This window comes from Ranitomeya variabilis, chromosome 4 (assembly GCF_051348905.1).
Source record: "Ranitomeya variabilis isolate aRanVar5 chromosome 4, aRanVar5.hap1, whole genome shotgun sequence".
Taxonomy (NCBI): Eukaryota; Metazoa; Chordata; class Amphibia; order Anura; family Dendrobatidae; genus Ranitomeya; species Ranitomeya variabilis.
In genome coordinates, this window is record NC_135235.1 from 553,148,384 (window position 1) to 553,175,993 (window position 27,610).

Genomic DNA, 27,610 nt, shown 5'->3' on the forward strand with positions numbered 1-27,610 from the left:
GGCTCTTCTAGTGTGTAACACCCGAGGGGGGGTTAAAGGTTACCTTTAAAATTGGTTCAATTAGGCTTCGGCCTACACTCTGCTCTCCCTGCAGAGCCTGGGCTCTAACACCGTCAGTTGGTGCCCCGAAGTGCTGGCTGCACAGAGAAAAACACCTCGCCAATGTGTCAGTGGGGTTCAGCACCGCCAGCTTCGGCCTACACTCTGCTCCCTCTACTCCTCCTGCTGACCCTGGGCTCTAACACCGCCAGTTGGTGCCCGGTACTGCTAGCTGCACAGAGAAAAACACCCACCAATGTGTCAGTGGGGTTCAGCACCGCCAGCTGTTCCCCTGCTGTGTAGCCGGCAACGTGTCCTGCAACAGCCACGCAGACACAACAGACCTACAAATGCCTCCAGTGCAGGCTTCGGCCTAAACTCTGCTCCCCCTGCTGACCCTTTGCTCCAACACCGCTAGTTGGGGCTCTAGGAAGACAAGCTTGAATAGGTCCCCATCCTGGTTCCAGCACCGTCAGCTGTTTCCGGGCAGAGCCTTTGGCTTAGGTGCCTCCCTCTGGGTATCCGAGTTCCACCAACGTCAGGTGGTCCTTGGTAGTGCTTTCAGGCACGGGTACCTCCTGCTTAGTAACCGGGTTCCAGTAACGTCAGCTGGTCCTCGGTAGTTCCATTGGCTTTTGGACCTTCGGCTACCCATCCGGGTTCCAGTACCATCAGCTGGTTCTCGGCAGTGTCTTTTGCTCTTGTACCTTCTGCTCCCCATCCTGTTTCCAGTACCGTCAGCTGGTTCCAGGCAGAGCCTTTGGCTTAGGTGCCTCCCTCTGGGTATCCGAGTTCCACCAACGTCAGGTGGTCCTTGGTAGTGCTTTCAGGCACGGGTACCTCCTGCTTAGTAACCGGGTTCCAGTAACGTCAGCTGGTCCTCGGTAGTTCCATTGGCTCTTGGACCTTCGGCTTCCCATCCGGGTTCCAGTACCGTCAGCTGGTTCTCGGCAGTGTCTTTTGCTCTTGTACCTTCTGCTCCCCATCCTGGTTCCAGTACTGTCAGCTGGTTCCGGGCAGAGCCTTTGGCTTAGGTGCCTCCCTCTGGGTATCTAAGTTCCACCAACGTCAGGTGGTCCTTGGTAGTGCTTTCAGGCACGGGTACCTCCTGCTTAGTAACCGGGTTCCAGTAACGTCAGCTGGTCCTCGGTAGTACCATTGGCTCTTGGACCTTCGGGTAGCCATCCGAGTTCCAGTTCCATCAGCTGTTTCTCGGCATTTTCTCAGCCTTCTTGTACCTTCTGCTACATTTCCAAGTTCAAGACCCTAAAGACGACGAGCCGGAAGACCACCCCTAAGATGACGACGACACCAGAGATGACAACCACTGAGATGACGACGACCCTGGAGACGATGACCCTGAAGACCACCCCGATGACGACGACCCCGGAGACGACGACCGTGGAGACGACGACCCTGGAGACGACGATGACATGGGAGACCGAGAAGCAGAAGAACAAGAGGCTGCAGAACAAAGAGCAGAAGAACATTAAGCATAACACTAAATATCAGAGCAAAAGATATTATCTAAATTATAAGCAGAAGAAGACTAAGCAGTGTATGGGGGTGAGTCCGTTCCTCCTCGTGGTGCCCCTGGATAAAGCCTAATGCTGCAGGCCAAACTGAACGCGGACAAATGTAACTCTTTTGTGACAGGCAGAACGGAAGGTGTAATCTTCAAACTTTTATAGATAACAACTACGGGAATGCCTGTCACAAATAAGAATATGATGAAGAAGTTGAATATGAAGAAGAATAATAGTTAAATAAAAAGAATATGAACAATGTAAAAAAAAAAAATTATAGGTAGAAGATGAAGAAGATGAATAAGGTGAAGAAGAAGTTGATGTCAAAGATGCTGATGATGATGAAGAAGAAAGTGTGGGAGAAGTAAAAAAGAGGGTGAAGGGCGTGGAAGTTGTGAAACATCAATATCTGACAAAATAAAAAAAAATCTTAACATAGTCAATATCTTTGTAACTCCGAACGTCTTTAAAAAAAAATAAAATTCCTGCTATTCTATTTGATTGGGCTAAACCTCTATGCCTTTAATGTCTCTGCCACCTCCCCCAATACATCCTACATTATTCTTAGTTGTTTTCCTTCATGTAGAATGAACCTACAAGGAAAGAAAGGGTTTATTTTAATTCCGATATTTTCGTCCCATTGACTTGCATTGGGATCGGGTATCGGAATCGGCGAGATCTGATACTTTGACGGTATCGGCCGATACTTTCCGATACCGATACTTTCCGATATCGGAAGGTATCGCTCAACACTAGTGGTCATACAACGCTGGGGTTGGCTGGTCTAAAGCCAGTCTAAGAGCAGTAGGCACTGCACTTCCACACGGGAATTAAGATGAAATCAATGGGCTAGACAGAGCAATTGTCCAGATTCTCACTAATAGATGATTGTCAGTAAAAAATGGAGAATGTCCTCTATTAACTTCAGATGCCATAATAGGAAATTTGAACATTGAAAACCAGACAACACTAATTGCATGACTGCAAGCTGCAATTCTGGAGGACTTGTACAAAGTACCAGCATGTTAACAAGGTCAGGCACTGACAGTAAGTAAGGTATATCATATATATTTTGGATTCCATGGTGATAAATGGTCATTAAAATGAATTTTATGTGTTAAATTAGCCTCGGGCAAGTGACATGCTAGTGTTAAAGTGAAATAACATGCATTACTGTTTCTAATTTGCTGGATGTGCAATGTGATTGCCCCAAGGATCTCTCAATGTAGTGACATATTAACATTGTTATCATTGAAGTTTTTGTACAATTTTTAAATTGCTAGTGTCACAACCCCGGATCACAGTGGAAAAGAAAAGATTACACGTTCATCAGCTTTCTGCCAAGTCCAGAATTACATGTGCTGCTGGAGACACCTCGAGGAGTAAAAATGCACTTAAATTGCAGACAAAAGCTAAAGAGCCAAAAAGACCAGGTACAAATTTTACTATTAATATGTCTAATTTATCACCACCATTTATTTTCACTTTCATGTCTTTTATGTGTCCTTCTTTCACAGACGCATGCCAGCTATTTTGGTGTATCTTATTTCAGTGTGCAAAAACGCCACTCTTGATAAATCGAGGCCGTAGACTAAAATGATTGAAAGCAGACTAAGAGGATTATTTCAGGATAATCTTCATTAGCAGACACTTTCCCAGGTCTGAGTCCATATGCTTTCATCTATTAAAGTAAATCTGTCACTTTTTCTACCTGCATGTAGCACTTTTAAAGAAAAGTCCATCAATACCTTTACATGGCCAGTCCTGTGCTTCGTTACTGAGAAATCAGCATTCAAATTGATATGCAAATGAGGTTTAATATCTGAAGCCTCTATCATTCCAGCTCTATTCCCTGTCCAGTGCCACCTCCTCCTGCTTGACTGACAGCCTCTGTGCTGTGTAACTTCATGGAAAAGAGTTATCAGTCAAGCATATGGAGGTGGCACTGGGCATGAAATAGAGCTGGAATGACAGAGGCTTCAGCGTTTGAATTGATCATTTAAAATAAACTCTGGAGGCATATTCACGGGGAGATCTATGTCTGGCCCATAGTCCTTAACAGCTCATTTACATATAAGAAAAACATGAATATCTCTGGAATAAGACATTGGATTGCAGGTATCAAGGTATCACTTTATTTTGTTCAGCTTCCTATCACCTGCATGCCCATATAGATGGCTTAGGAGGCTTGATCCTACTGAGAGATTCCTTTTAATTAAATGAATTCTACATGTAACCCTCAGACACTGCTGCAGTATTACTGAACTGAACTGACAGCATATGATCCATATGTTCCGTAGACTGCCGGGGTTCAGAGAACATGGATGGTTAAATATGGGTTTAATACATTAAATTAGGCCTTACTGCTAGGGATGTTTTATTTTGTTCTGACTAGGTCAATAATTTACCATATAATTTTTTTCAGTTAAACATCAGAAACAAACACTAAAGGAAAAGGCGTTCACAAATGCAACAGAACAGCCATATATAGAGCAATATATGGTCCCTACATATGACGTGGACCACCATGATTCAGCTCTTCCTACAATATTAAATATGAATGAATCAGCAGAAGAACCTCAGATCACTAGAAGATCATCAAGTTCTAGCTGGTCACATTTACAGGAACCTGACAATGTATTTATTGAGCAATCACAAAGAAACATGGATCAATTTGGTGAGGCTTTTGATGAAGATAACTTGTCATATGTTTCTGATATCATATCATCTGTAAGAGCCCATTCGTCTAATACTTCATTGACTGGACTCATCGCTGGAGGCTCAGATTGTGCAGACTCACCTGAAGAGGACAACATCAACAGTGACATTGATGAATATGCTAGTGCTTACAGAGAAGACGAAGAACCAAACACAGGCATTTCTCATTCTACGATACATGGTTTGGACATTAGCCCAGGAAATAATTCTTATTTTGGACAATCAAATCTAGAACCATTGCATACATCATGGAGCTTGCAAGAAATCAGTCCACCAACAGGCACAGAAGTAGCAGATCAGTCCCCAAACTCTCCACAAAATCTGAGGGATACAGTAGAGATTCCAAGGATTAATGCATCTATAACATTGCCTCAAATATATGCTATTATTCCAAATACCAATGTACAAAACCATGAAAACCATGCACTTCCACAAACAGCACTAAGAGATCTTGATGAAAGAGAGATGGATAGATTGAGCAGGGAGTACCCGGCTGTCCCTAGCTCTCCTGCTCCCCAGAGACTCAGCATTTCTTCTACAGCTCCCAACATTGCACTTTTACGTGAGAACTTGGATCTGGTCTTTAACACCCTCTCAATGCAGAGACAATCTAGAAGAAGTCTGGAAAATATTGTACCTACATCAAAAAATGAAGAAGCTGAAAAGCCAAGATCTGACCCCGAGAAGCTAAAGATGATACAGGCGAGGTGAGTAAAATGTGCTTTAGCCAAAACGCAACCTATTACTCCTTGGTACAGGTCACAGGCTGCTTTTTATGTTCCGTGTCTTGGCAAGTGTGCGTTTTAGTAATGTCATCAACACTGCTCATGTCTGAACCGGAATCCCTTTAAAGACCATAAACATTATATTAAAGTTTTCCAAACCTGTCAAATTCTGCGAGATTGGCCAAGTAAACAGCTCTCAACTGACAAGTGATGTAGAAAAAGAGAACAATTGGGCTTCTTGAACTTCATCACCTAAACCTTTAGTTCTCCAGGAGATAAGCCAACACCAGAGGTGTCCACTAGTGGCTTTATCTCCTTTCTCCACTGGAAACACATGAATGCTTGAATGAACCAAGTGTATGTATATACTGAGGTCAGGAGATACAGCTATTGGCATTGTGAACGTTTGTTCATTTGCTTCCTAAAGTTGCATTAACATTGCACGATTATCAAGAAAGAGAATTCTCAGGGAACTATTGTTTCCCAATAATCTGACAAAGTAAACTGCCTGCCAATCACCCGATGAAAGTTTTGCAGAAAATGATTTTTAAACCCTCGGCAGCACATCGTTTTGTGTAAACAGAACATGTGCTGCCGAGCAATAGCAGTCTATGCACACATAACGATTTATTATTTGTCGCTCTGTGAGGATGGAAATGGTCCTTTATGTCTAAACAGCTCCCAGATTATGATACTAATTTGTGGTCATTTAATGCCGCAGGTCGGCTGGTTTAAACCCAGAATCTTAACACCAAATATTGCAGCAGTCCAAGATAGAAAAAAAAGATTTATAATTAGCTTAAGCAGATTTTGCAATTATCTGTTGCTGAGAAACATCTTTTGTTCAGGAGGATACAATACAGAACACCATGTTCATGATGTCAGATAACATGTTTCATTTCACAGTTTGCTACAGGAAGACTCAGAAGAGGAAGGAGATCTATGCAGGATCTGTCTCATGGGAGGTGAAACCACAGAAAACCATTTAATAGCACCTTGTCAATGCTCTGGGAGTTTAAAGTATGTTCACACTGAATGCATGAAGAAATGGCTGCTGGCTAAAATTAAATCAGGTGAGAGAAGCACAGCTACGGTATATCCCCAGATAAACAATTTGTTAAAGATACATGCAAAGAAAAAAAACAACTGTACTATGGGTCTGTAGAAACTCAGAACCGTATGTAGATGTATTACTGCACCTATGCAAGTCTAGGAGGCATGCTGCATCCTTGTATGTTTATGGCTTCAGTTGTGGTTTTTTTTCTGCTGAATCATATGAATTTCACATATATCTCTTACATTGCATATGTTGCCCATGGGTACAAATGTGTTTCACAGATATGTGCAGAACCATAAGGTGTACATGTTATTTTTAGCAACTTTTCAGAATAAGCTGTCCCATGTGTGTACATGAGGAATAACACTTTCTCCTCAACTATCTACATAGCACACAGACAGAATGAGCAGCATGGAGGACATTACACAGCAGTACTGAGCTGTGTGGCTGTAAATCCGGCACTGAAATGAAATACATTTGCTGAAAACTGTTGCTCAATCTACTTGTGGCTGCTTGGTCTTTCATAGTTCAGAGTGCTCCTCATTCCTTCACCTCAGTATAATGTAACCTGACATCTCATTGTGCTGCCAGTTCCTCGTGCTTTGACTAAGATGGATTTGAGCTGGGGTAAGATTCGGAGTGATTGATGAAGAAGCAGATTTAATTAATTAATTAATTTATTTATTTATTTTACTCACTTATATAGCGCCATTAATTCCACAGCGCTTTACAGACATTATCATCACTGTTCCCATTGGGGCTCATCATCTAGAATCCCTATCAGTATGTCTTTGGAATGTGGGAGGAAACGAGGGAACACAGAGGAAACTTACACAAACACGGGGAGAACATACAAACTCCTTGTAGATGTTGTCCTTAGTGGGATTTGAACCCATAAGATATATCCCAAAATTTCTTATTTTCACTTGTATTACTGATTTATTTGAAGTTTGTGGAAAAGACAACGATGAGAGACTTTGATCAAATAAACCCATATTAAGAACTTAAACCTTTATTAGTTATGCTAGGCCAATGTAAAATAAGAAACCACTTGGCACAATCAGGATGTAAGGAGAACCATCTTGTTTAAACTCAAATTTTCAAACGGGCCCCATGGTGCTCTACTTCCCACATACAGTAGCAACATCAAATCCAAATATATTACCATATTTTCCGGCGTATAAGATGACTTTTTAACCCCTGAAAATGTTCTCAAAAGTCGGGGTTGTCTTATACGCCGGGTGTCGTCTTATAGGGTGGGTCGGAGCAATCTGCGGTCTCCGCATATGGTGGGGGAGCGGTCCCAATGATGAGGTGAGGGGGCCTCCTCACCGGGAAGGTGTAAGTGAAGCAAGCTGCAGGCGTCCGGAACGCTCGGAGTATGGAAAAAAGAGAGAGAGCGGCGCTGTGCCCAGAAAAACATGCCTCTTTCACCCGTCTAGCCCGCCCTTGTATCCTATTACCTCCTTCTCTGCCTTTCAGATCTCACACATGCGTGCCTGTGCCGCTTCACTACAGTCCTCGGCAGAAGACAAAGATTAGATATCTCTCTTTTTTCCATACCCTAGGCATCCTGGACCCCTGCAGTTCACTTCACTTACACCTTCCCGGTGAGGCGCCCCCTCACCTTATCATTGGGACCTCTCCCCCCACCATATGCGGTGACCGCAGATTGCTCAGCACCCGCCCTATAAGACGACACCCAGCATATAAGACGACCCCTGACTTTTGAAAAGGTTTTATATTTTAACTGGAAAAGTTGGGGGTCATCTTATACACCCAGTCGTCTTATGGAAAATACGATAGTATAGAAGTGAGTTGGCACTCACCATCGATCAAAAATGGTCCATTTATGAAACATCCATAGAAAAGATAGGCAGCACGAGAGCCCACAGGATGTGTGCTGACGATGGATATTTCACTTATCAAAATGCGTCTACGGGTCTGGAAACGGCATGACGCATCATGCTACTTTTGAGCAATCCCTAATTGCAGACTTCGTGGTAACCGATGAACAAATAAAATTATGCTGATAAAAAATTAAATAAATCATGAATAATTCATTATAAATAGTATTACAACAATTCTGAAAAATAATTTTTAGCATTCATATTATTTATTAGAGAAACTGTATGTCAAAATTCTACCAAATCCACAATGGACCCTGACATGAAAAGTAATAACCCAAATATATTAATTTTAAATTGTAGGGGGTAATAGTAGGCTCAGACTGGCTAACAGGGGAACAGGAAAATCCTCCAGGGGGCCTCTTCTGTGTAGTTGATGGCACAATACACTTCCTTCACTATTTGCAGACAAAAGAAGCATCTCATCGTTCATTTAACAAATGACCCAGTTCATTATTATATAGAAGCATAGGCAAATTTGTGAATCAGGTACCAGGGCTCAATAAGGTAGCATACATAGGTAGCAAACATAGCTGTGTATACTGCCTGTTGTAATAATAAACACAGCACTTCGGAAGAGAAAGGTGCCAAAGTAGGATCCAAAGCCATCAGTTATGATGCAAAAAGACTTGACACTTGTATTGATTCATTCAACTAAAATAGTATAATTTTATTGTAGAAAATTCCAGACAAAATAAAGAAACGTTTCAGTCAAAGCTAGACCTTTATCGGTCTTCTGGAAGTAGTGAAATCGTATGGGGCAGCGCCCGGAGAGAGTCTGCGGTATCCACTGCTCATTCTAAGGGCACCCTTAGTCTGAGTGGTGGATACCACAGACTCTCTCCTGATTTTGGCACTTCCAGACGACTGATGAAGGTCTAGCTTTGACTGAAACGTTTCTTTATTTTTTCTGGAATTTTCTTCAATAAAATAATACTATTTTCTTTGAATACATCAATACGAGTGCCAAGTCTTTTTTAATCATATACTACCTGTTGAACCCTAATACCTGTTCTTGTGTTGTACTTACCCTACGATTCCTGATCCCTTACCTACAATATAAAATTAAAATATTTTTGTTAATACTTTTTATGCCGAGGGGCCATTGTGGATTTGGTAGAAGTTTTATCTATATCTAATAAAGGTTTAAGTTTTTAAAGCGGTTTGTTTTCTCAAAATCTCTTTTTACTTTTGCCCCTTTCAGTACTATTTTTTCTCTATTTTCTCTTTTAGTCTTCTGTATCGATGGTGACCATTTAAAGGAGGATCATTTGGCAAAAGCATATGTCTTTGAATTCTGCGTTTTGCTGTACCTCTGTTCTTCCTAGTGCAAATTTATAGATAAATTGAAAAATGGATGTTACCAATCCCCTTGTCAATGGATCTTGTCTCTCCATGATGTTACACAGTCCACTCAGTGATGACAGTATCACATTTTGTAGGGATACATGCTTTTAGAAGCGTCTCATCCAGTTGTCAATTCATTAATACATTTCCATAAGGAATTAAAGAGAAATGGCAGAATTTAGAGTATTTGGTGGGTGGCGAGATCTTCTTTAAGGGGGTAAAAAGCCTGACAAATGCATTTCTTTTCCAGGCACAGAGCTGAACATAGTAAGTACATGCGAGATGTGCAAACACAAGCTGAAGTGTGAAATTGAAGGATTCGACTTGAGGGAGCATTACAGAAAACACCAGGAGACTCAGGTAGGCAATGATGACAATATAAACCAAGGGCATTGGGGGTGAATGAGGGTCCAAGGTCCTGAAGTAGCGACTGCTAACTATTTAAAGTAAAGCAAAAAAATCTGCATCCATATGCTTACAGATAGCATGTATCACATGCAAAATAATGTACCTAAGAACACTTAGCTTTACTTGCGGACCCTGAGGCTGTATAATTTACTTCTTTCTTTTTACTATTTACTAAATATATACAGACTTAAAAGGTTGGAACATGAGCTCCGAATCTGCTTGGCTAGGAGGGAGTAGGTACATTTACTTACAGAGGGGAAAATAAGTATTTGATTCACTGACAATTTTGCAAGTTTTCCCACGGACAAAGAATGGAGAGGTCTGTAATTTTTATCGTAGGTACACTTCAACTGTGAGAGATATAATCTAAAAATAAAAAACAGAAAATCACACTGTATGATTTTTACATAATTAAATTGCATTTTATTGCAGGAAATAAGTATTTGATCACCTACCAACTAGAAAGAATTCTGGGTCTCACAGACCTGTTAGTTTTTCTTTAAGAAGCCCTCCTGCTCTGCACTCATTACCTGTATTAAATGCACCTGTTTGAACTTGTTACCTGTATAAAAAACACCTGTCCACACACTCAATCACACTCCAGCCTCTCCACCATGGCCAAGACCAAAGAGCTGTCTAAGGACAACATGGACACAATTGTAGACCTGCACAAGGCTAGGATGGGCTACAAGACAATAGGCAAGCAACTTGGTGAGAAGGCAACAACTGTTGGCACAATTATTAGAAAATGGAAGAAACACTAGATGACTGTCAATCTTCCTTGATCTGGGGCTCCATGCAAGATCTCGCCTCGTGGGGTAAAGATGATTCTGAGAAAGGTCAGAAATCATCCCAGAACTACACAAGAGGACCTGGTCTATTACCTGGGACCACAGTTTCAAACATTACCATTAATAACACATTATGCCATCATGGCTGGGTCTTCCAGCATAACAATGATCCAAAACACATAGCCAGGGCAACTATGGAGTGGTTCCGTAAGAAGCATTTCAAGGTCCTGGAGTGGCATAGCCAGTCTCCAGAACTGAACCATATAGAAAATCTTTGGAGGGAGCAGAAACTCAATGTTGCCCAGCGACAGCCTCAAAGCCTGAAAGATCTGGAGAAGATCTGTATAGAGGAGTGGGGGCCTAAATTCCTGCTGCAGTGTGTGCAAACTTGGTCAAGAACTACAGGAAACATCTGACCTCTGTAATTGCACACAGAGGTTTCTGTACGAAATATTAAGTTCTGTTTTTCTACTGTATCAAGTACTTATTTCATGCAAGAAAAAGCAAGTTATTTATGTAAAACTCATACAATGTGATTTCTGGATTTTTTTTAAGATTCTGTCTCTTGCAGTTGAAGTGTACCTATGATAAAAATTACAGATCTCTCCATTCTTTGTAGGTGGGAAACTTGCAAAATTGGCAGTGTATAAAATACTTATTTTCCTCACTGTTTATACAACACACTAAAACATGGAGCGCAACCTATGGAATAATAGGGAAAGGATATTTAGTTAGTGCAGTGTACTGACTAATCTCTATGCATTGGAGCATCTTACAGATTCTCTGATATTATATGTGTCTTATATGTGGATCAGTAGACTATTAGCATACTAATACAACTATTTCTCTGTGCGTCCAGGCCTCACTAAATCCCAGTCTGTACCTGGTGCTACTTCTTCACCTCTATCAGCAGAGATATGAAGAACTACTACAGCTGTCACACTCTCGAGACCGGATATCTGAGGTGAATACATTTGTATAAGTGCAAAAAAAACCAAAAACTTAAAAAACTGTTGCACTCACCCCGTGGGTGAAAAGTTATTTCTTTATTACATAACGGATGGAGGATATAATAAGAGATGGGCGGACCCCTGGATGTTTGGGTCCAGCGGGTTCGGCCAAACAGTTAAACAAACTTTGGGTTTGGGTACCTTAACAGTACCCGAACCTAGACCCCATTCACTTGAATGGGGGTTCGAACATCCAGTGTTTGTCATGCTGTCATTTGCATGACAGAGCGGCAAACACGGCTTCTGATTGGTGGTAAAATCATTACCGCTGGTCAGACAGCCGCTGTTCCCACTCTGTCAAATGACAGCATGAGCCCGCAGCTGTGATCGGAGGTAAACAGTAGAGCCGGCTGATGGGACTACTGCTCCCACTGGGAGTATTCATCAGCCAGCGCCTACAGGCTGAATAAATAATTAGCAAAAAACCCGTCATGGGATCCCTTGTATTTTTGATAAACAGCCAGGCAAAATTCATAGCTGGGGGCTTCATCCCTCAGCTGACAGCTTTAGCAAGGCTGGTTATGAAAAATAGAGGGGTCCCCACGCTGTTTTTTAAAAAATTATTTAAATAAAATTTTTTAAAAAACAGCTTGGGGTCACCCACATTATTGACAACCAGCCAAGCTAAAGCAGACAGCTGGGGGCTGGTAAGGGGCCATGGACATTGCCCCCCAGCCTAAAAATAGCAGCCCGCAGCTGCCCATAAAAGGCGCATATCTTAGATGCGCCAATTCTGGCCCTTTGCCCCGATCTTCCTACTTGCCCGGTAGCGGCGGCAAGTGGGGTAATATTTTGAGGGGGTTGAAGTCACCTTTGTATTGTCTGGTGACATCAAGCCCATGGATTAGTAATAGAGTGGCGTCTATAAGACACCTATCTGTTATGATCTGGTGGCCTAAGAGCAGCATGAGACGTACTCTGGAGAAGGTGGTACCTGTACTGACCGCAGACCCTAACCCTAATGTAGCGCCCCCCACCGCCACAGGGCCGAGGGGTACCCGGTACCGGGCCTCTGAGTCTCTGCTCTGGGGTTGTCACGGCGGCTAGGCCCCGGTCCGTGACCCTGCCGTGGGGCGCTCAGTGAATAGCAGGTGTGGATGATGGTGGTGATGCTGTGGTGGTGCGGTGCAGTAAATAACGAGGACACCAGGTTGCAGTCTCTTTACCTCTTTACTGAAGATCTCTGGGTCCTCAGTCCGGAACACGGTTCACCAGGCTGCGCAAGTCCGGCCGGTCCAATGGCACCTCCAGAGTTCTCTTCACAGGTGGAAATCGGTGCCTTCCTACTAGCGCTATGTGTTGTGGTCCTTCCCTGCTGTGCTTACGGAAAGTCCCCCACAACTGTTGTGTCTGTTTCTTAAGTTCCCTCACAACTCGATTAGTTGATGTTCTGCTAATCCTCCGTCCCTCCCTGGTGTTCTGGTTGGGACGGCACCCGTTTGACGGGTAGGCTCGGAGCTCTTCCGGGACCCTAGAGTCGCCCCTCTCCACAAGTTGCCCCCCAAGACTGCATAGGTGATATGTGTTAGACAGCCCGCCTTAAACTGACTGTCCTGCCGCTGTTTGGAGTATTGCTTGAAGCTGAATGTTATGATACTCCCTCGGCGTTCCGGCCACCGGTAGTGCGCCTCAGTAGGATGTTGCTTCGGTCTTACAGCACGACTCCTACTGGTATTTCTCCTTTGCGTGATCTCGTTTCTCACTCAGCACAATCTATCTCTCTTCTAATCCTTTCTTGGGCACCGCCGCTACCCGGAGCAGGCACGGTCCCGTTACGTTCGTTCTTGTTGCCAAGCCTCTGTCAGGATCCCACCCCTGACAGAGACCCTACTGTATCTTCCCCCTACAACACCCTCTGCCACAAGGTGTTGCCTGGTTCCAACCCAGTCAGCTTTCTGATCTAACTTCCTGCCTGACCCCCAGTTTACCCACTATGGTGGGGAGTGGCCTAATGAATAGCACCCTTAGCTCCCCCCGGAGGCCCGGCTGTGAAATGTATTGGTGTCTGTGATACCTGATCAGATGAACTCCTTCAGTGCCATCAGACGCACCATAGCTCCCCATAGTGGCGGAGCCACAGTACTGCAACGACCAGGACTCTGGGGCGCTGCACTCCCCCCTGGTTAAACACAGTACTCCGGGACTGGGAAGACAACAACAATACAAGTTAGCAAAAAGACATACAGTTTTGTTGAGTGCAATAACAATAAGTATACTTGAACAGGCTTCCCTTTATGGGAGGTAAGGACACTTGAACGTTACAAACATGGTTAAATATCATAGCAACAGGCTATAAATAACTTTTCTTACCCAACCGGGTATTCTACTAAGTGCAAAATTGTTGAACAATAATTTAACATTGCCTTTAAGGACATACACTCTGAATCCACTAAAGACCTTCCTATAATCACATTATAAGGTAATTTAACTTTTTCATTCTCCTCCTTTAGATCTGCAGGACCGCCTGTCCTATCGGCACCAGACCTACTGCCTCTCCTTTCGGTTACAGGACCGCCCCGTTCAGCCAGGGCCTACTGCCTTTTCAACTACTATACACAGTATAGAACATAACATTACTTTCAGTTTAAGAGCACTGAGCCATCTCTACATGACTCCTATGAGGACTCAGGGTTTACCTTCTATCCTAACTATCTATCAACATTATCAAAACATTTCCTATTGAACAGTAAGCCTTCTCATTATCTTTCTATCATGCATGCTGGACACCACGTCTATCCCTACGGGCCCACTGCATCCTTCTTCTATCTTTCACCTTTTTCTTCTCAGAGAACATCATCAGTATTTCTTCACAATTAACGAATTAAATACATACAACTTTCTCATGTAAACATTATCATCACTTGCTTTGGTCAAGACATTATTGCTCCCAGTCTTAAAGCAATATCACGGTTTAAGCGTAACAGATAAACATCCCCTTTAAGAGGGGACCAAGTCTCTATGAGGTAGCACGCCTTCTCAAGCTACCAGTCCATACTCAGCAAAGGTTCCAGTGTGGTATCTTCACAAAGAGTCCTTCTTTAAGTAAAACCAGTAGGGAGCGCCTTTAATAAGGTGCAAACTATGTATAAGAAGTTCGGATCATGCACTGTTCATGATTTCAGCAGTTCTTTTCAACTAAAAACTTGTGCAAAAACTTTAGAAAAACAAACAAAAGCAAACAGTAGGGATCCCAGGTCCACAGAAGGATCCCCTTAAGAGTTAACCCTGGACGGGTTCAGCAGCAAAACAGGAAACGAACAAACAGTTAAGAACTATGTACATTTTTAAAGCATTATACGGGAACGTCTACTCAAAACCACCCAGGAGGCAGCACCGGCGGGGGCAACCCCTTTGGGTATTGCGAGCCGCCCGGTACTGCATAAGGGGGTCTGTCGTCCCATCTGGGGGTCTGTGTACCCACAGTCTTCAGTTCTGCAGCGGTGCGGGCAGTAGACACGCTGGTCACTTGAGGAGGTGCCTGCGTGGCCACGACAGCGGTGGAGGTCATGACGCGGCAAGTCGTGGTCTTCACAATTGTGCCCGTTGGGGTGACCACGGTGGTCTCAGTGGTAATCGTAGGCCGGTCACAAGGGGGCACCCTGGCCACGGGGGACATGGGACTGTGCCTCTTGTGGACGTTCAGGGCAAACCACCCCTTCTCTTCAAGGTGCCGGGTGTAGCTGACATTATCCCCTGGATACAGATCTCGGCTTGGGTGGCCCTCTCTAAGATGCGACTCTACATCCCGCCGGTTAACAAAAACTTCAGCATATAGACCCGGCTCCTTTATAAAGCCCCAGCCCCCGCGGAGTTTAAAGTCAATGACGGTGCCCTGCTTGCGCGGGGGCCTGCTGAGCAGTGGAATTCTTGCGGGCCCGGTCTTTAACCGCCAAGTCTTTTTGATGGTGGGCCTCCCGCCCGGCCTGGTGTGTTTTCTCCTCCTCTTTCCACTGTTGTTCTAGCTGGACCCGGTATTCCTCCCAGCTTAGGGCCTGTACCATCTCCCCCTCTTGGGTCTCCACCCCGGGGAACCCCATAAGATTGGATCCGGGGTTCACCCAGCGGCACACCGTGCGCTCCGCGTGGACCTCACACAGCAAGGGAGTAGGGGTGATTGGGGCTCGCATACGGTGTTCCATGCCCGTGGCTTCCTCCCACGGTAGCAGGCGCTGGAGTCTATGGGTTCCCGGGAGAGGTGGTGCTGCTACGGGACCCACCAGCAAACCCTCGGCCAGCGGGACGGGGTCGGCGGACTCACCAGCCGATGCAGGTTCCTCCTCCGCGGCGGGTTCTTCCGGCGGTGTCGGCGAGGATCCCAGCGTTTGCTCCGGTAACGGTGCAGGATCCGACGCCCGAGGACCTTCTTCCGGCGCTGCCTGGTGCGGAGCCTGGGCCTTCATGTTCAGTTGGAGGAGTTGGTCGATCAGGCTCTCCATCTCGACCCGCAGAAGTTCAGTGCTGTCCACGGAGAACGGGCTGCTGGGCTCATCCGGGTAGTTGGGGGAGACTTCCACTTCAACCCCACTGTCGGGTTCGGAGCTGCTGGCCATAGCGTCCTCCACGTGGGTCACTTCCTGGTCTTTTTCCCGCTCTCTCCTTCGTGGGCGGTGTCGTTTTCTCGGTCTCCGCCCTCCATTGAGGATTAGGAGGCGGATCTCTGCTGCTGACGGACACGTCCTCACAGTGCAGAAATATTTAGACTGGGCGGCCATTGCTTTTCGCGCTTTTCAGCTTGCCTACGCCCACTCCACGCCCCTCTTCTTCTCCTGCGCTCTCCTCAGCGCTGTAATGGCGGTGGATTTTGGCGGTAAATGGCGCAGCACAGTCTTTGCAATAAAGTACAGTCCAAGCACAACAAATCACAGTTCCAAGGCACACATGACCTGATTCTTCAGGCTTAAGTAGATCCTGTTCGTGACGCCAAGTTGTAGCGCCCCCCACCGCCGCAGGGCCGAGGGGTACCCGGTACCGGGCCTCTGAGTCTCTGCTCTGGGGTTGTCACGGCGGCTAGGCCCCGGTCCGTGACCCTGCCGTGGGGCGCTCAGTGAATAGCAGGTGTGGATGATGGTGGTGATGCTGTGGTGGTGCGGTGCAGTAAATAACGAGGACACCAGGTTGCAGTCTCTTTACCTCTTTACTGAAGATCTCTGGGTCCTCAGTCCGGAACACGGTTCACCAGGCTGCGCAAGTCCGGCCGGTCCAATGGCACCTCCAGAGTTCTCTTCACAGGTGGAAATCGGTGCCTTCCTACTAGCGCTATGTGTTGTGGTCCTTCCCTGCTGTGCTTACGGAAAGTCCCCCACAACTGTTGTGTCTGTTTCTTAAGTTCCCTCACAACTCGATTAGTTGATGTTCTGCTAATCCTCCGTCCCTCCCTGGTGTTCTGGTTGGGACGGCACCCGTTTGACGGGTAGGCTCGGAGCTCTTCCGGGACCCTAGAGTCGCCCCTCTCCACAAGTTGCCCCCCAAGACTGCATAGGTGATATGTGTTAGACAGCCCGCCTTAAACTGACTGTCCTGCCGCTGTTTGGAGTATTGCTTGAAGCTGAATGTTATGATACTCCCTCGGCGTTCCGGCCACCGGTAGTGCGCCTCAGTAGGATGTTGCTTCGGTCTTACAGCACGACTCCTACTGGTATTTCTCCTTTGCGTGATCTCGTTTCTCACTCAGCACAATCTATCTCTCTTCTAATCCTTTCTTGGGCACCGCCGCTACCCGGAGCAGGCACGGTCCCGTTACGTTCGTTCTTGTTGCCAAGCCTCTGTCAGGATCCCACCCCTGACAGAGACCCTACTGTATCTTCCCCCTACAACACCCTCTGCCACAAGGTGTTGCCTGGTTCCAACCCAGTCAGCTTTCTGATCTAACTTCCTGCCTGACCCCCAGTTTACCCACTATGGTGGGGAGTGGCCTAATGAATAGCACCCTTAGCTCCCCCCGGAGGCCCGGCTGTGAAATGTATTGGTGTCTGTGATACCTGATCAGATGAACTCCTTCAGTGCCATCAGACGCACCATAGCTCCCCATAGTGGCGGAGCCACAGTACTGCAACGACCAGGACTCTGGGGCGCTGCACTAACACCGCAACTAGAAGTAGCCGTGGAATGTACCTAGCGCTCCCAGGACATCTCGACACAGCCGGAGGACTAATTACCCCTAAAGATAGAAAAGGGAAACCTATCTTGCCTCAGAGAAAATTCCCAAAGGATAGGCAGCCCCCCACAAATATTGACTGTGAGAGGAGAGGGAAAAAACATACACAGACTGAAATCAGAATTTAGCAAAGGAGGCCACTTCTAGCTAAATAGAACGGATAGGACAGAGTACTATGCGGTCAGTATTAAAACACTAGAAAATATCCACCACAGAAAATACAAAAACTCCACAGCTAACTAAAGATATGGAGGGTATATCTGCATCTCCAGAGATACCAGCTTGGCTAAACAAATCCTTATACAGACCAAGCTGGACAAGACAAAAAAACATGGAAAAGAACTGAACAATAAGGCCACAGCATCTGGACAGCAAAAAATCAAGGCCAGAACTATCTTTGTTGAAAAGAACTGCAAAGCAGGAGAGACCAGGCAGAGATGTGAATCCTCCAGGAACAATGGAGAACTGGCACTGACTAAAGGGTGAAGCAAGACTAAATAGCCCAGTCAGATTTGCAAAAAGTGAACACACCTGACAAATGCTGCGACTCAGAGACAGCAGCGCTACCACTTACAACCACCGGAGGGAGCCCAAGAGCAGAATTCACAACACCTATCCATTACTAATCCTATAGTTGTATAGTAAATAAACACACAGCCAGAATAAAGTCCTTTTATTGAAAGAATGAAGATTTCACCTGACAACGTGGATGACACGAGGCGTCATTCACATCAATTAAAGAAGCAGGATGGCGATCAGCAGCCGGAAGGAGGGATGGAGAGGACCAGATCGATCGAATTACCATAAAGCAGTAGAGAACTTAAAAAGGCTTTTGGGGCTATACAGGGGGAGTCAGGCAAAAAGCATTTATGGAATGCAGCACAGGCGCTGAATAACGTGATAGTTTTAGTTGATATATGGCAAAACTGGTGACAGGTTCCCTTTAAACAATGATATATTTCATTCTCCATATGTTACTCCATTAATTTGATTGCAAAGATTTAGGCTATGTGCACACGTCCGGAATTGCTGCGGAAATTCATGCGTTTTCCCGCTAAACACTAGCGTTTTACAAGCGTAATTAGCTTGCAGAATCCATCGCTTGGAAAACTGATTGACAGGTTTGTCACACTTGTCAAACATAGTGCCTATGCAGCAGCAATAGTAAAAGATAGAATGTTAAAAATAATTTAAAAAATGGTGATATTCTCACCTTCCGGCGTCCCCTGCAGCCTTCCCGCTCCTCGCGATGCTCCCGGCAGCTTCCGTTTCCAGTAATGCCTCGCGGCAATGACCCCAGATGACGTAGCGGTCTCGCGAGACCGCTACGGCAACACAGGTCATTGCCGCAAAGCATCCCTGGGATCGGGAGCATCGCGAGGAGTGGGAAGGCTGCCGGGGACGCCGGAAGGTGAGATTATAATGATTTTTTATTTGAATTCTTTTTTTTTACAGGTATTTGGTTCCCAGGGCCTGGAGGAGAGTCTCCTCTCCTCCACCCTGGGTACCAACCACACATGATCCGCTTACTTCCCGCATGGTGGGCATAGCCACATGCGGAAAGTAAGCGGATCAAGGCAATCCTATGTGTGTGGAATCCCTGCGATTCCCCACAAAGAATGAACATGCTGCAATTTTTTCCAGAATGCGATTCCGCTGCGGAAAAAAACGCAACATGTGCACAAAAATTTGCGGATTGCATTCTAATAATAGGATGCTTAATGTATGCTTTTTTTTCGCAGTTTGATCGCTTTTTATAGCGAAAAAACGCGAAAAATCCTGAACGTGTGCACACAGCCTAATACTGTCGACCTACCTTCTTTTCATTTGTTTGCAAAAAAATAGCAATTTGACATCAATGAGCAGACTGTACAGACGGGACTTGAGTTCTCAGACATGTAACATTAATGTCATGTCCAAGACATGTATCTGTGTGTGATCTGTGAGGTTCTGTCTCCACAACTCCTAAATGGCTTCAGTTATCTTTTATGGATAAAATTATGCAACCACTGCAGAAGTTCAAACATAAAGGGAAGTTTTGCAGTCGCCAAGTAGGGAAAAAAGAACTATGCATTTTCTAGCTTTTAACTTTGCAGCCTGAACTGATACGATTTACATGGACTGCTTTAAAGGTTTTGTCGGCAACTCGGACAACCCCTTTTGAATTCCTATGTTTCCTCCCAGTAAAATACCGTAATAATATTAAGGCCTCGCTCATATCAGCGTATGAAAAATCGCTTCGATGTTCATCATGCAAAGTTGGACGAGTGTCATACCAGTGTCTTTGTATGCCACTCCGTATGTCATGCATATCGTATGTCATACAATTCTTTTTCTCGCCTAGCATCCGTATTACATGCGCATACAAAGGTATGTGATATGTTTTTAACATCATCTATTACATACTATAATGCTCTATGTAACTTAAAACTAGTTTACAAACTAATATAGCAATGTTATATAATGAGATAGATAGATGATAGAAAGATCTTAGATATCCTGTAGATATATAATTTCTAGTGATGAGCAAACGTACTCGGATGTTATCCGAGTATCTTGGGCGTGCTTGAATAATATATTTAAGTCCTTGCATGTGTTGAGGCTAACTACCACCGCAAAACATGCAGCCGCAGGGACTTGAATATATTATCCGAGCACGCCCAAGAAACTCCGATAACACCCGATCATGCTAAGATAACACTCTTGCTCATAACTATCGTAGTAATTTTACAAGACCTGTAATTATAATAAACTTGCACCCTTTAGTGCATTTTATGTGGCAGTAAAGGGTACTGTTTAGCCTTTTTTACCTATTAAATAAATAATTTTATTATTTAAACAGCAAAGGTAAAGCAGACAGCTGTGAGCTGAAATTATCAGTCTGGGAAGGTTCAAGGTTATTGGGCCTTTCCCAACCTAAAAATACCAGCCCGCAACCACCCCAGAATTGGCGCATCACATTAAATGCACCAATTCTGACGCTTTGCCTGGTTCTTCCCGATTACACTGGTGCATTGGCAATCAGCGTAGTGGTATTTGGGATTGATGTCAGCTGTGATTTGTCAAAAATCACACCCGACATCAAGTCTGGGGTAAGTGATGGGGAGGTGTTTATCAGACACCCCCTTTACTAACCCAATAGTTATCCATATAGTATAATGCCTCCACATAGCCCTCCAAATATTATAATGGCCCCAAAATAGCCCTTGAAATATTACAATGACCCCCACATAGCCCTCTAAATATTATAATGGCCTCCACATAGCCCTCCAAATATTACAATAGCCCCCACATATCCCTCCTGATAGTATAATGCACCCCAGTTATTAGTATTATTTTATTATTATTATGAACTTTTATAGCTCCATTTATTCCATGGCGCTTTACATGTGAAAGAACCCCATAGTCCTCCATATAGTATAATGCACTCCCCATAGGTCTCCATATAACATAATGCACCCCGTAGTCCTCCATTTAGTATAATGCACTCCCCATATTCCTCCATATAGTAAAATACACGCCCCATAGTCCTCCATATAGAATAATGCACCCATAGTCCTCCATACAGCATAATGCACTCCCCATAGTCCTCCATATAGTATAATGGACTCCCATCCCTCCGTACAGCATAATGCACCCCATAGTTCTCCATGTTGTATAATGCACTCCCCATAGTCCTCCATACAGTATAATGCACCCCATAATCCTCCATGCAGTATAATGCACCCCCCATAATCCTCTATAATGTACTCCCCATAGTCCTTTGGTGCTGGTGCTGTTCCAGCAGTTTTGGCACTGACTTTCCTGGGGATTGTGTAATATTGTATTATGTGATCCCTGTGTCCATTCAGCATTGGCTTTACTCACTTCACTTTCGGACAAATCAAGACATCTGGATGAAGTGACAGAGCAGCCACAGCTCTCACTTCCTCCAGATGTCAATTACGTCTGTAGGAGAGGATGGTGAAGCCAGTGCTGATATCACATGACATTACAATCCCCGGGAGAGTCAGTGCCGACACTGCTGGAATGCATCAGCACCTGAGATGAGTATAAGTGCTATTACTTTACTGGTAGGAAAAATAGAGATTCAGAAGGGGTTGTGCCTTTTGTTCTTCACCAAAAGGAGATGGTGACATTGTTCACAATTTACATGTAAATTTTAGTCGTCTAAAGATGATGCTACTCACAAACTTCATTTCAACATACCCTTAGGTCACTTTCCTTTTTTGTCCTGGAGGATTAGTTGCCATTTTTAGCACCAAATTCATCAAAATGGCACACGCACTTCATGAATTTGGAGCAAAGTAAAAACAAAATCAGCTTTTTTCCTGTCTAAAGTCCCGATTTGACTGCAGGAAGTCACAATTATGCAATTCCCTGAAGCACAATGGGGAACCGGAGGGAAATTGCACCAAATTTTGTGACTTTTAAAAAGTAGCAAAATCATCTGGAATTGCTAGACACAGTGGAAAACTAAAAAAATAGGCTTAAAAAAAGCAAAAGCAGAATAATGAATTAGGTGCAAACAAAAAAGGTGCAAACCTCACGAAACTAGGCACACAGGCAATGATGAATCGGGGCCTTGTCACGCTGCAAAAAAAGTCTTTGAGAAGCTTCAAACCAAGGTGGAACAGTGAGCCCAGGAGCCTTGCCAAGGTTCATCTAGTACGCTAATTGCATGTTGATTATGCAGAGTTCTGGACACTATAAGTAAGGATTAATACATTAAAGATGAACGTTTTATATGGATTAAAACCCACCATGCAGACTAGATGGCTGTCGGCTGAACCACTGTTTGTCTGGCAGCCATCTTGGCAGCTCTCTCTGTTATACCGTGGAGCAAAGAAGTTATCAGTCAAGCAGGAGTAAGCAGTTATGGGCGGGAAATAGAGCCGGAATGACAGAGGCTTCAGATCTACCAAAGTCCTTCAGCCTCATTTGCATATCAATCCAAACACTGATTTCTCAGTAACGAAGCAAGGAACTGACCATGAAAAGGTATTGCTGGACTTGTCTTCGAAAGACCTACATGAGCATATAAATACTCTGAAGTACTGCAGACAGATTCCCTTTAATACGTATTAATAGTATTACAAAAAGGTACAATATTCTATGAAAAAATGGGGTTGAAATTCCTTTTTGAATTATATAAGAAAGTTGTGTTTTCACTATTGCAAGTGGATCTCAGGTAGAAAAAGGACTCTTTCATTTTGTACAATCGGGGTGACCTTGACATACATTGTTTCAAGACTTTGAGGCCCATCTAGGCCGCCTTCCAAATAACAGGTCAGGGAGTCTTCAGAAAAACTTTACACACATTTGATGATGAGTGCAAAAATGTTCTGCCGTGTCATTTATCTTGTTAAACAAAGAGAAAATCTGCCGTTACATTGACTTGCATTGAGCCTAGTCCGATGCTGCACTTGGGGCTATATAAATAATGGACTTATACATGTCAAACAAATCACCCTGCGGAGTATTAGTGTTTGAGCAGGAATTATACCTTCTTAGGACATGTTTATTCCCAGTATAGTGCCCCCCTATCAGCTAGTCAGACATCCACCTTCACAGCTGCAAGGTCTTCAATAAGAAAACAAGGGGCACAATGGACTTCATTGGATTTGGTGCTAGGCCAAAAGTCCTGCCCAGGAGGGCCGGGACATGCTGCTTCAATAAAGCTGAAGGATTATTATCGGCTGCCTATGGAAATCATACTTTCTAAGCATTTGAAATGGATATCTGAGGTCTCAGCAGGTAATGAGGTCCCAAAAAAAAGCGAAAATATTACATCAATTTCCAAATCAGGGTGACTTCTATTTCATTCACTAGTTGTCCACGAAAATGGCCTAGTGCAGAATGGCGACCCATGAGGGTCTTCTTTCTGAATGCCTAAAGAATGGTATTTTTAAGGTGTTATCAGAGCATGCACGTGTGCTGACCGAGTGTCTTCGGCGGGCTCGAAAAATATGTTTGTGTCCCTGCAGCTGCATGTCTCGCGGGTGTTCGACAGCCACAAAACATGCGGGGATTGCCTAACAAACAGGAAATCCCTACATGGGTTGTGGCTGTCGAACACCCGCGAGACATGCAGCCACGGGGACACAAACATATTTGTCGAGCACGCCGAAGACACTTGGATAGCACATGAGCATGCTCGGATAACACCTTATCTGAGCACGTCCGCTCATCACTATTAGTAACTCTTGTATCTATATCTGTCTAAACTCCTCTGTCCTGATGATTACATGTCCCAAAAAAATTTGACCATGTCAAAAATGAGGTGACCTGAGAGGACTCTAGTTAAAGACAGATAAGAGAGTTACAAACTCCTTGTTAGATTGAGCTCACTGATGGATCCTCGGTTAACTCATTCTGCACCCAGGCAGCCCCTAAAAGCCAAATGCCCCTAAAAGCCCCTAAAAGCCAATTGCAAAATTGATTTTCTTTTTTAGCCGGACATGTAAGCATTTCATTGATTTAAGTCTCTAAAAATGACCATATATGCCATAGGTTTTAAAATATTATAGTATGAAACTCCCTTAAAATGGCAGGAATAGATTATTTTCTGCAGACCCATGACTACACTGATGCATTTGTGTCACCGTCAATTGTTCCAGCACAACTTCATCTAAAGTATCCTATTCCCGCTTACTTCATTTATTAGAGTCTCTTTGAAGTATAAACTTCAGTTTCCTAACAGATATAGGAGGGTGATCATCATCCAGGCAGCAGTAATATAAGCTGGAACTGGTGATTTCCCACAAGAGTGGTAATAACAATGTGAGAATACAATTTACAGGCCACTTTTTGCTCATTCTGAACTAAGTAATGATACCTGACGAGTGCGAAGATACGGAAACTATGATGGCCCAGACCAAAACCTAGAAACGAAAACATTAGGCAGCGGCAACTGCTCATGGACAGGGACAAAGCGCACAAAAAGGGAGTGGGATATTGAGGGATCACGTCAATTGTAGGAGGTGAATGACCGCCCAAGGAAGGGGTTGCAAAAAGCAGATGAATATAGCAAAAAACACTGATTTGTACTAAAATAAAAATTTATAATAGATTATATAGATATAAATAAACAACCGAACCAGAACTGTGCAGCTATTTTACGCTATTATTACAAAGTCAACTTCTAATGTGCCTGTGGTACGGTCTGGCAGCAGGCACCAAGCACCACTGATGGATTTGGTCTGCCCTCTGGTGCTGATAATGAGACAACATACTTTAAACCTGCTATACAATGATGCCACGTGTCACTTACAATTGACTATCCACTAGTAAGAGGACTGTGGGCAGAATATGTAATACTCAGGACCCTTTTTTTTGCTAAAGTAGGAAGCTACAAAGAGCAGCTCTCTCACAAGTGGCCCTGTCTGTTATCTGGATAACTATAAAGGACATGGACACCTGTAGGTGAAGCGTTTGTTCATTAAATGCATATACAGTTGCATGTAAAAGTTTGGGCACCCCTGGTCAAAATTACTGTTATTGTGAACAGTTAAGCAAGTAGAAGATGAAATGATCTCTAAAAGGCCTAATGTTAAAGATGACACACTTCCTTTATATTTTAGGCAAAACAAAGCATTTTTTTACATTTTAAAAATTACAAAAGGAAAATGAACCGATGCAGAGGTTTGTGCACCCTGCATGGTTAGTGCCTAGTAGTACCCCCTTTTGAACGTATCGCAGCTTGTAAATGCTTTTTGTAGCCAGACAAGAGTCTTTCAATTCTTGTTTGAGGGATTTTCGTCCATTCTTCCTTGGAAAATTCTTCCAGTTCTGTGAGATTCCTGTGTCGTCTTGCATGCACTGCTATGTTGAGGTCTAGCCACAGATTTTCAATGATGTTCAGATAAGGGGATTGTGAAGGCCATTTTAAAACCTTCAGCTAGCGACTTTTGAGGTAGTCTGTTCTGGATTTTGACTTGTGTTTAGGATCATTATCCATTTGTAGAAGCCATCTTGTTTTCAACTTCAGTTTTTTTTTACAGATGGTGTTATGTTTACATCAAGAATTTGCTGAAATTTCATTGAATCCATTCTTTCATCTACCCTTGAAATCTTCCCCCTGCCATTTGCTGCAACACAACCCCAAAGCATGATTGATCCAACCCCATGCTTAATGGTTGGCGAGATGTTCTTTTCCTGAAATTCTGTGCCCCTTTTTCTCCACACATAACTTTGATAATTGTGGCCAAAGAGTTCTATTTTAACATCATCGGTCAACAAGACTTGTTCCACAACTCCAGAGTCTGCTAAATCTTTCTGAAGGTCTTTTGCACTCAAGCGGGAGTTCTGATTTGCATATCTAGCAATCCTATGAGCAGCTCTGACTGCAATTTTGCTTGTTTGAAGAACAAGACGAGCACTCTCGCTAATGGTGGTGCAGACTGTACATGGAGGGATACTCCAGACTGTAGTTATATAACAACAGTCGCACTCAAAGAAAGATATTCAAAGATTCTGACTGAAAAAACGTAGTTTTCTTTATTACAAACACCAAAATAAAGTATCACCGCAGTGTTTCAAGGTAGGTAACGTTTCGACCCGCAGGGTCTTTTTCAAACCTTAATGAAACAAATAAAAAGTACAAGGTATCACTAAATCTGAATATACAATATGTACAAAATGTATACAAAAATTATAACAAATAAACAAACAAAAGTCCCTATAAATTAGAGGTACATGCTATGTCACTTTGAGAAAACTCTAAGACAAGGCGACATACTAGGACTAAAATGGTACACAGGTGTATGGTTTCAGGTTAAACCTAGACCAATGGTCTAGGGATGAGATAACATAAATAGATAACCGAAAGGCGGAGGGCTGTAGGAGTGAGATACGTCATGGCGACACTGGCGTAAGGAAGCAGGAGTTCAAATCAAATATATCCGGATATCACATAGCACAGCAATAGATAATGTACAGCATAATACATAAACATGATAAACTGGTACAGTTTTGTAGAGTTACAAATGAGACTGAACAACCCAGGTGGTGGAGTTTCTAAAAGGCAAAAGACTAACCTTTAGACTGTAGGAGCAGAGTGGAGGGCAAAGGTCCCTGGACAAGTGCAGGAGTCCCGTTTTGGGGCTATGAAAAAAGAGAGAGGAGGAGGGGCCACCGCATTAAGATGGCAGTGTGGAAATACAAGGTCAAGAAAAGGACAGCGGTACGGTATAATTACCTATAGCAGCGGAGGTACTGGTGTCTGCGGTGGTGGTGTGTGGAGAGCCAGGGAAATGAGCGCCCTTAAGTGCAGGGCGACAGGAAGTGAAGACTGCGCAGATGCATGGAGTGTGCGGCGAGGACGAGGTGTGGAACGCATAGAGCCAGGTGGCGCAGGCATTGAAGAGCCGAGAAAAGCGCCTGAAGCAATGGGCAGGGTGGGAGCGCCGAGAGCCGTGCCGCGCATGCGCACTAAGGGAAGAGCTGCGTTGAAGGAGTAGGAGTGGAGGGAACAGGAAAAGTAATCTGCACTAGAGCAGGAGGCACAGAGGAGTCTAGAGGAGAGCCCTGATCCTCAAGTGTGGGCTGGAGTATGTAAGATGTGCAAAATACTTGTTTGGATGAGGGGAATAGAGGGATGGAACAAAATGGGGGCCCGGTGGGGGCTCATAGATTATGACATGATATATGGGCAAAAATGAAGGGCAAAAATGCTAGAGGGTAACATTGTGCATGAAAATAAAGGGAATAAATCATGAGATAAGTACCACGGCAAAAAGATGGTGAGAACATAAATATAAAAATAAAAATAAGAAAAATAATAAAAATAAGAAAAACAAAATAAAATAAAACAAAAGTAAAATGGAATGATGAGTGGAACATGAAGATTGAACGACAAATGTAGAAAATGTAAAAATAATAAATAATAAAAAAATGAAAAGATGAAAAACATGAATGAAATGAATGA

The 27,610-nt window shown here is 43.9% G+C and overlaps 1 protein-coding gene across 3 annotated transcripts in view; it reads left to right on the plus strand.

Annotated features, from left to right (window-relative positions):
* The window catches only part of MARCHF10 (membrane associated ring-CH-type finger 10), a 131,302-nt gene that overhangs the window by 97,564 nt on the left and 6,128 nt on the right, over positions 1 to 27,610 (plus strand). For all 3 annotated transcript variants that reach the window (XM_077257730.1, XM_077257729.1, XM_077257731.1), the window contains 5 exons: positions 2,849 to 2,998; positions 3,991 to 4,990; positions 5,915 to 6,081; positions 9,570 to 9,679; positions 11,378 to 11,482. In XM_077257730.1, the coding sequence (XP_077113845.1) occupies positions 2,849 to 2,998; positions 3,991 to 4,990; positions 5,915 to 6,081; positions 9,570 to 9,679; positions 11,378 to 11,482 (1,532 nt within the window). The remainder of the gene's footprint in view (positions 1 to 2,848; positions 2,999 to 3,990; positions 4,991 to 5,914; positions 6,082 to 9,569; positions 9,680 to 11,377; positions 11,483 to 27,610) is intronic.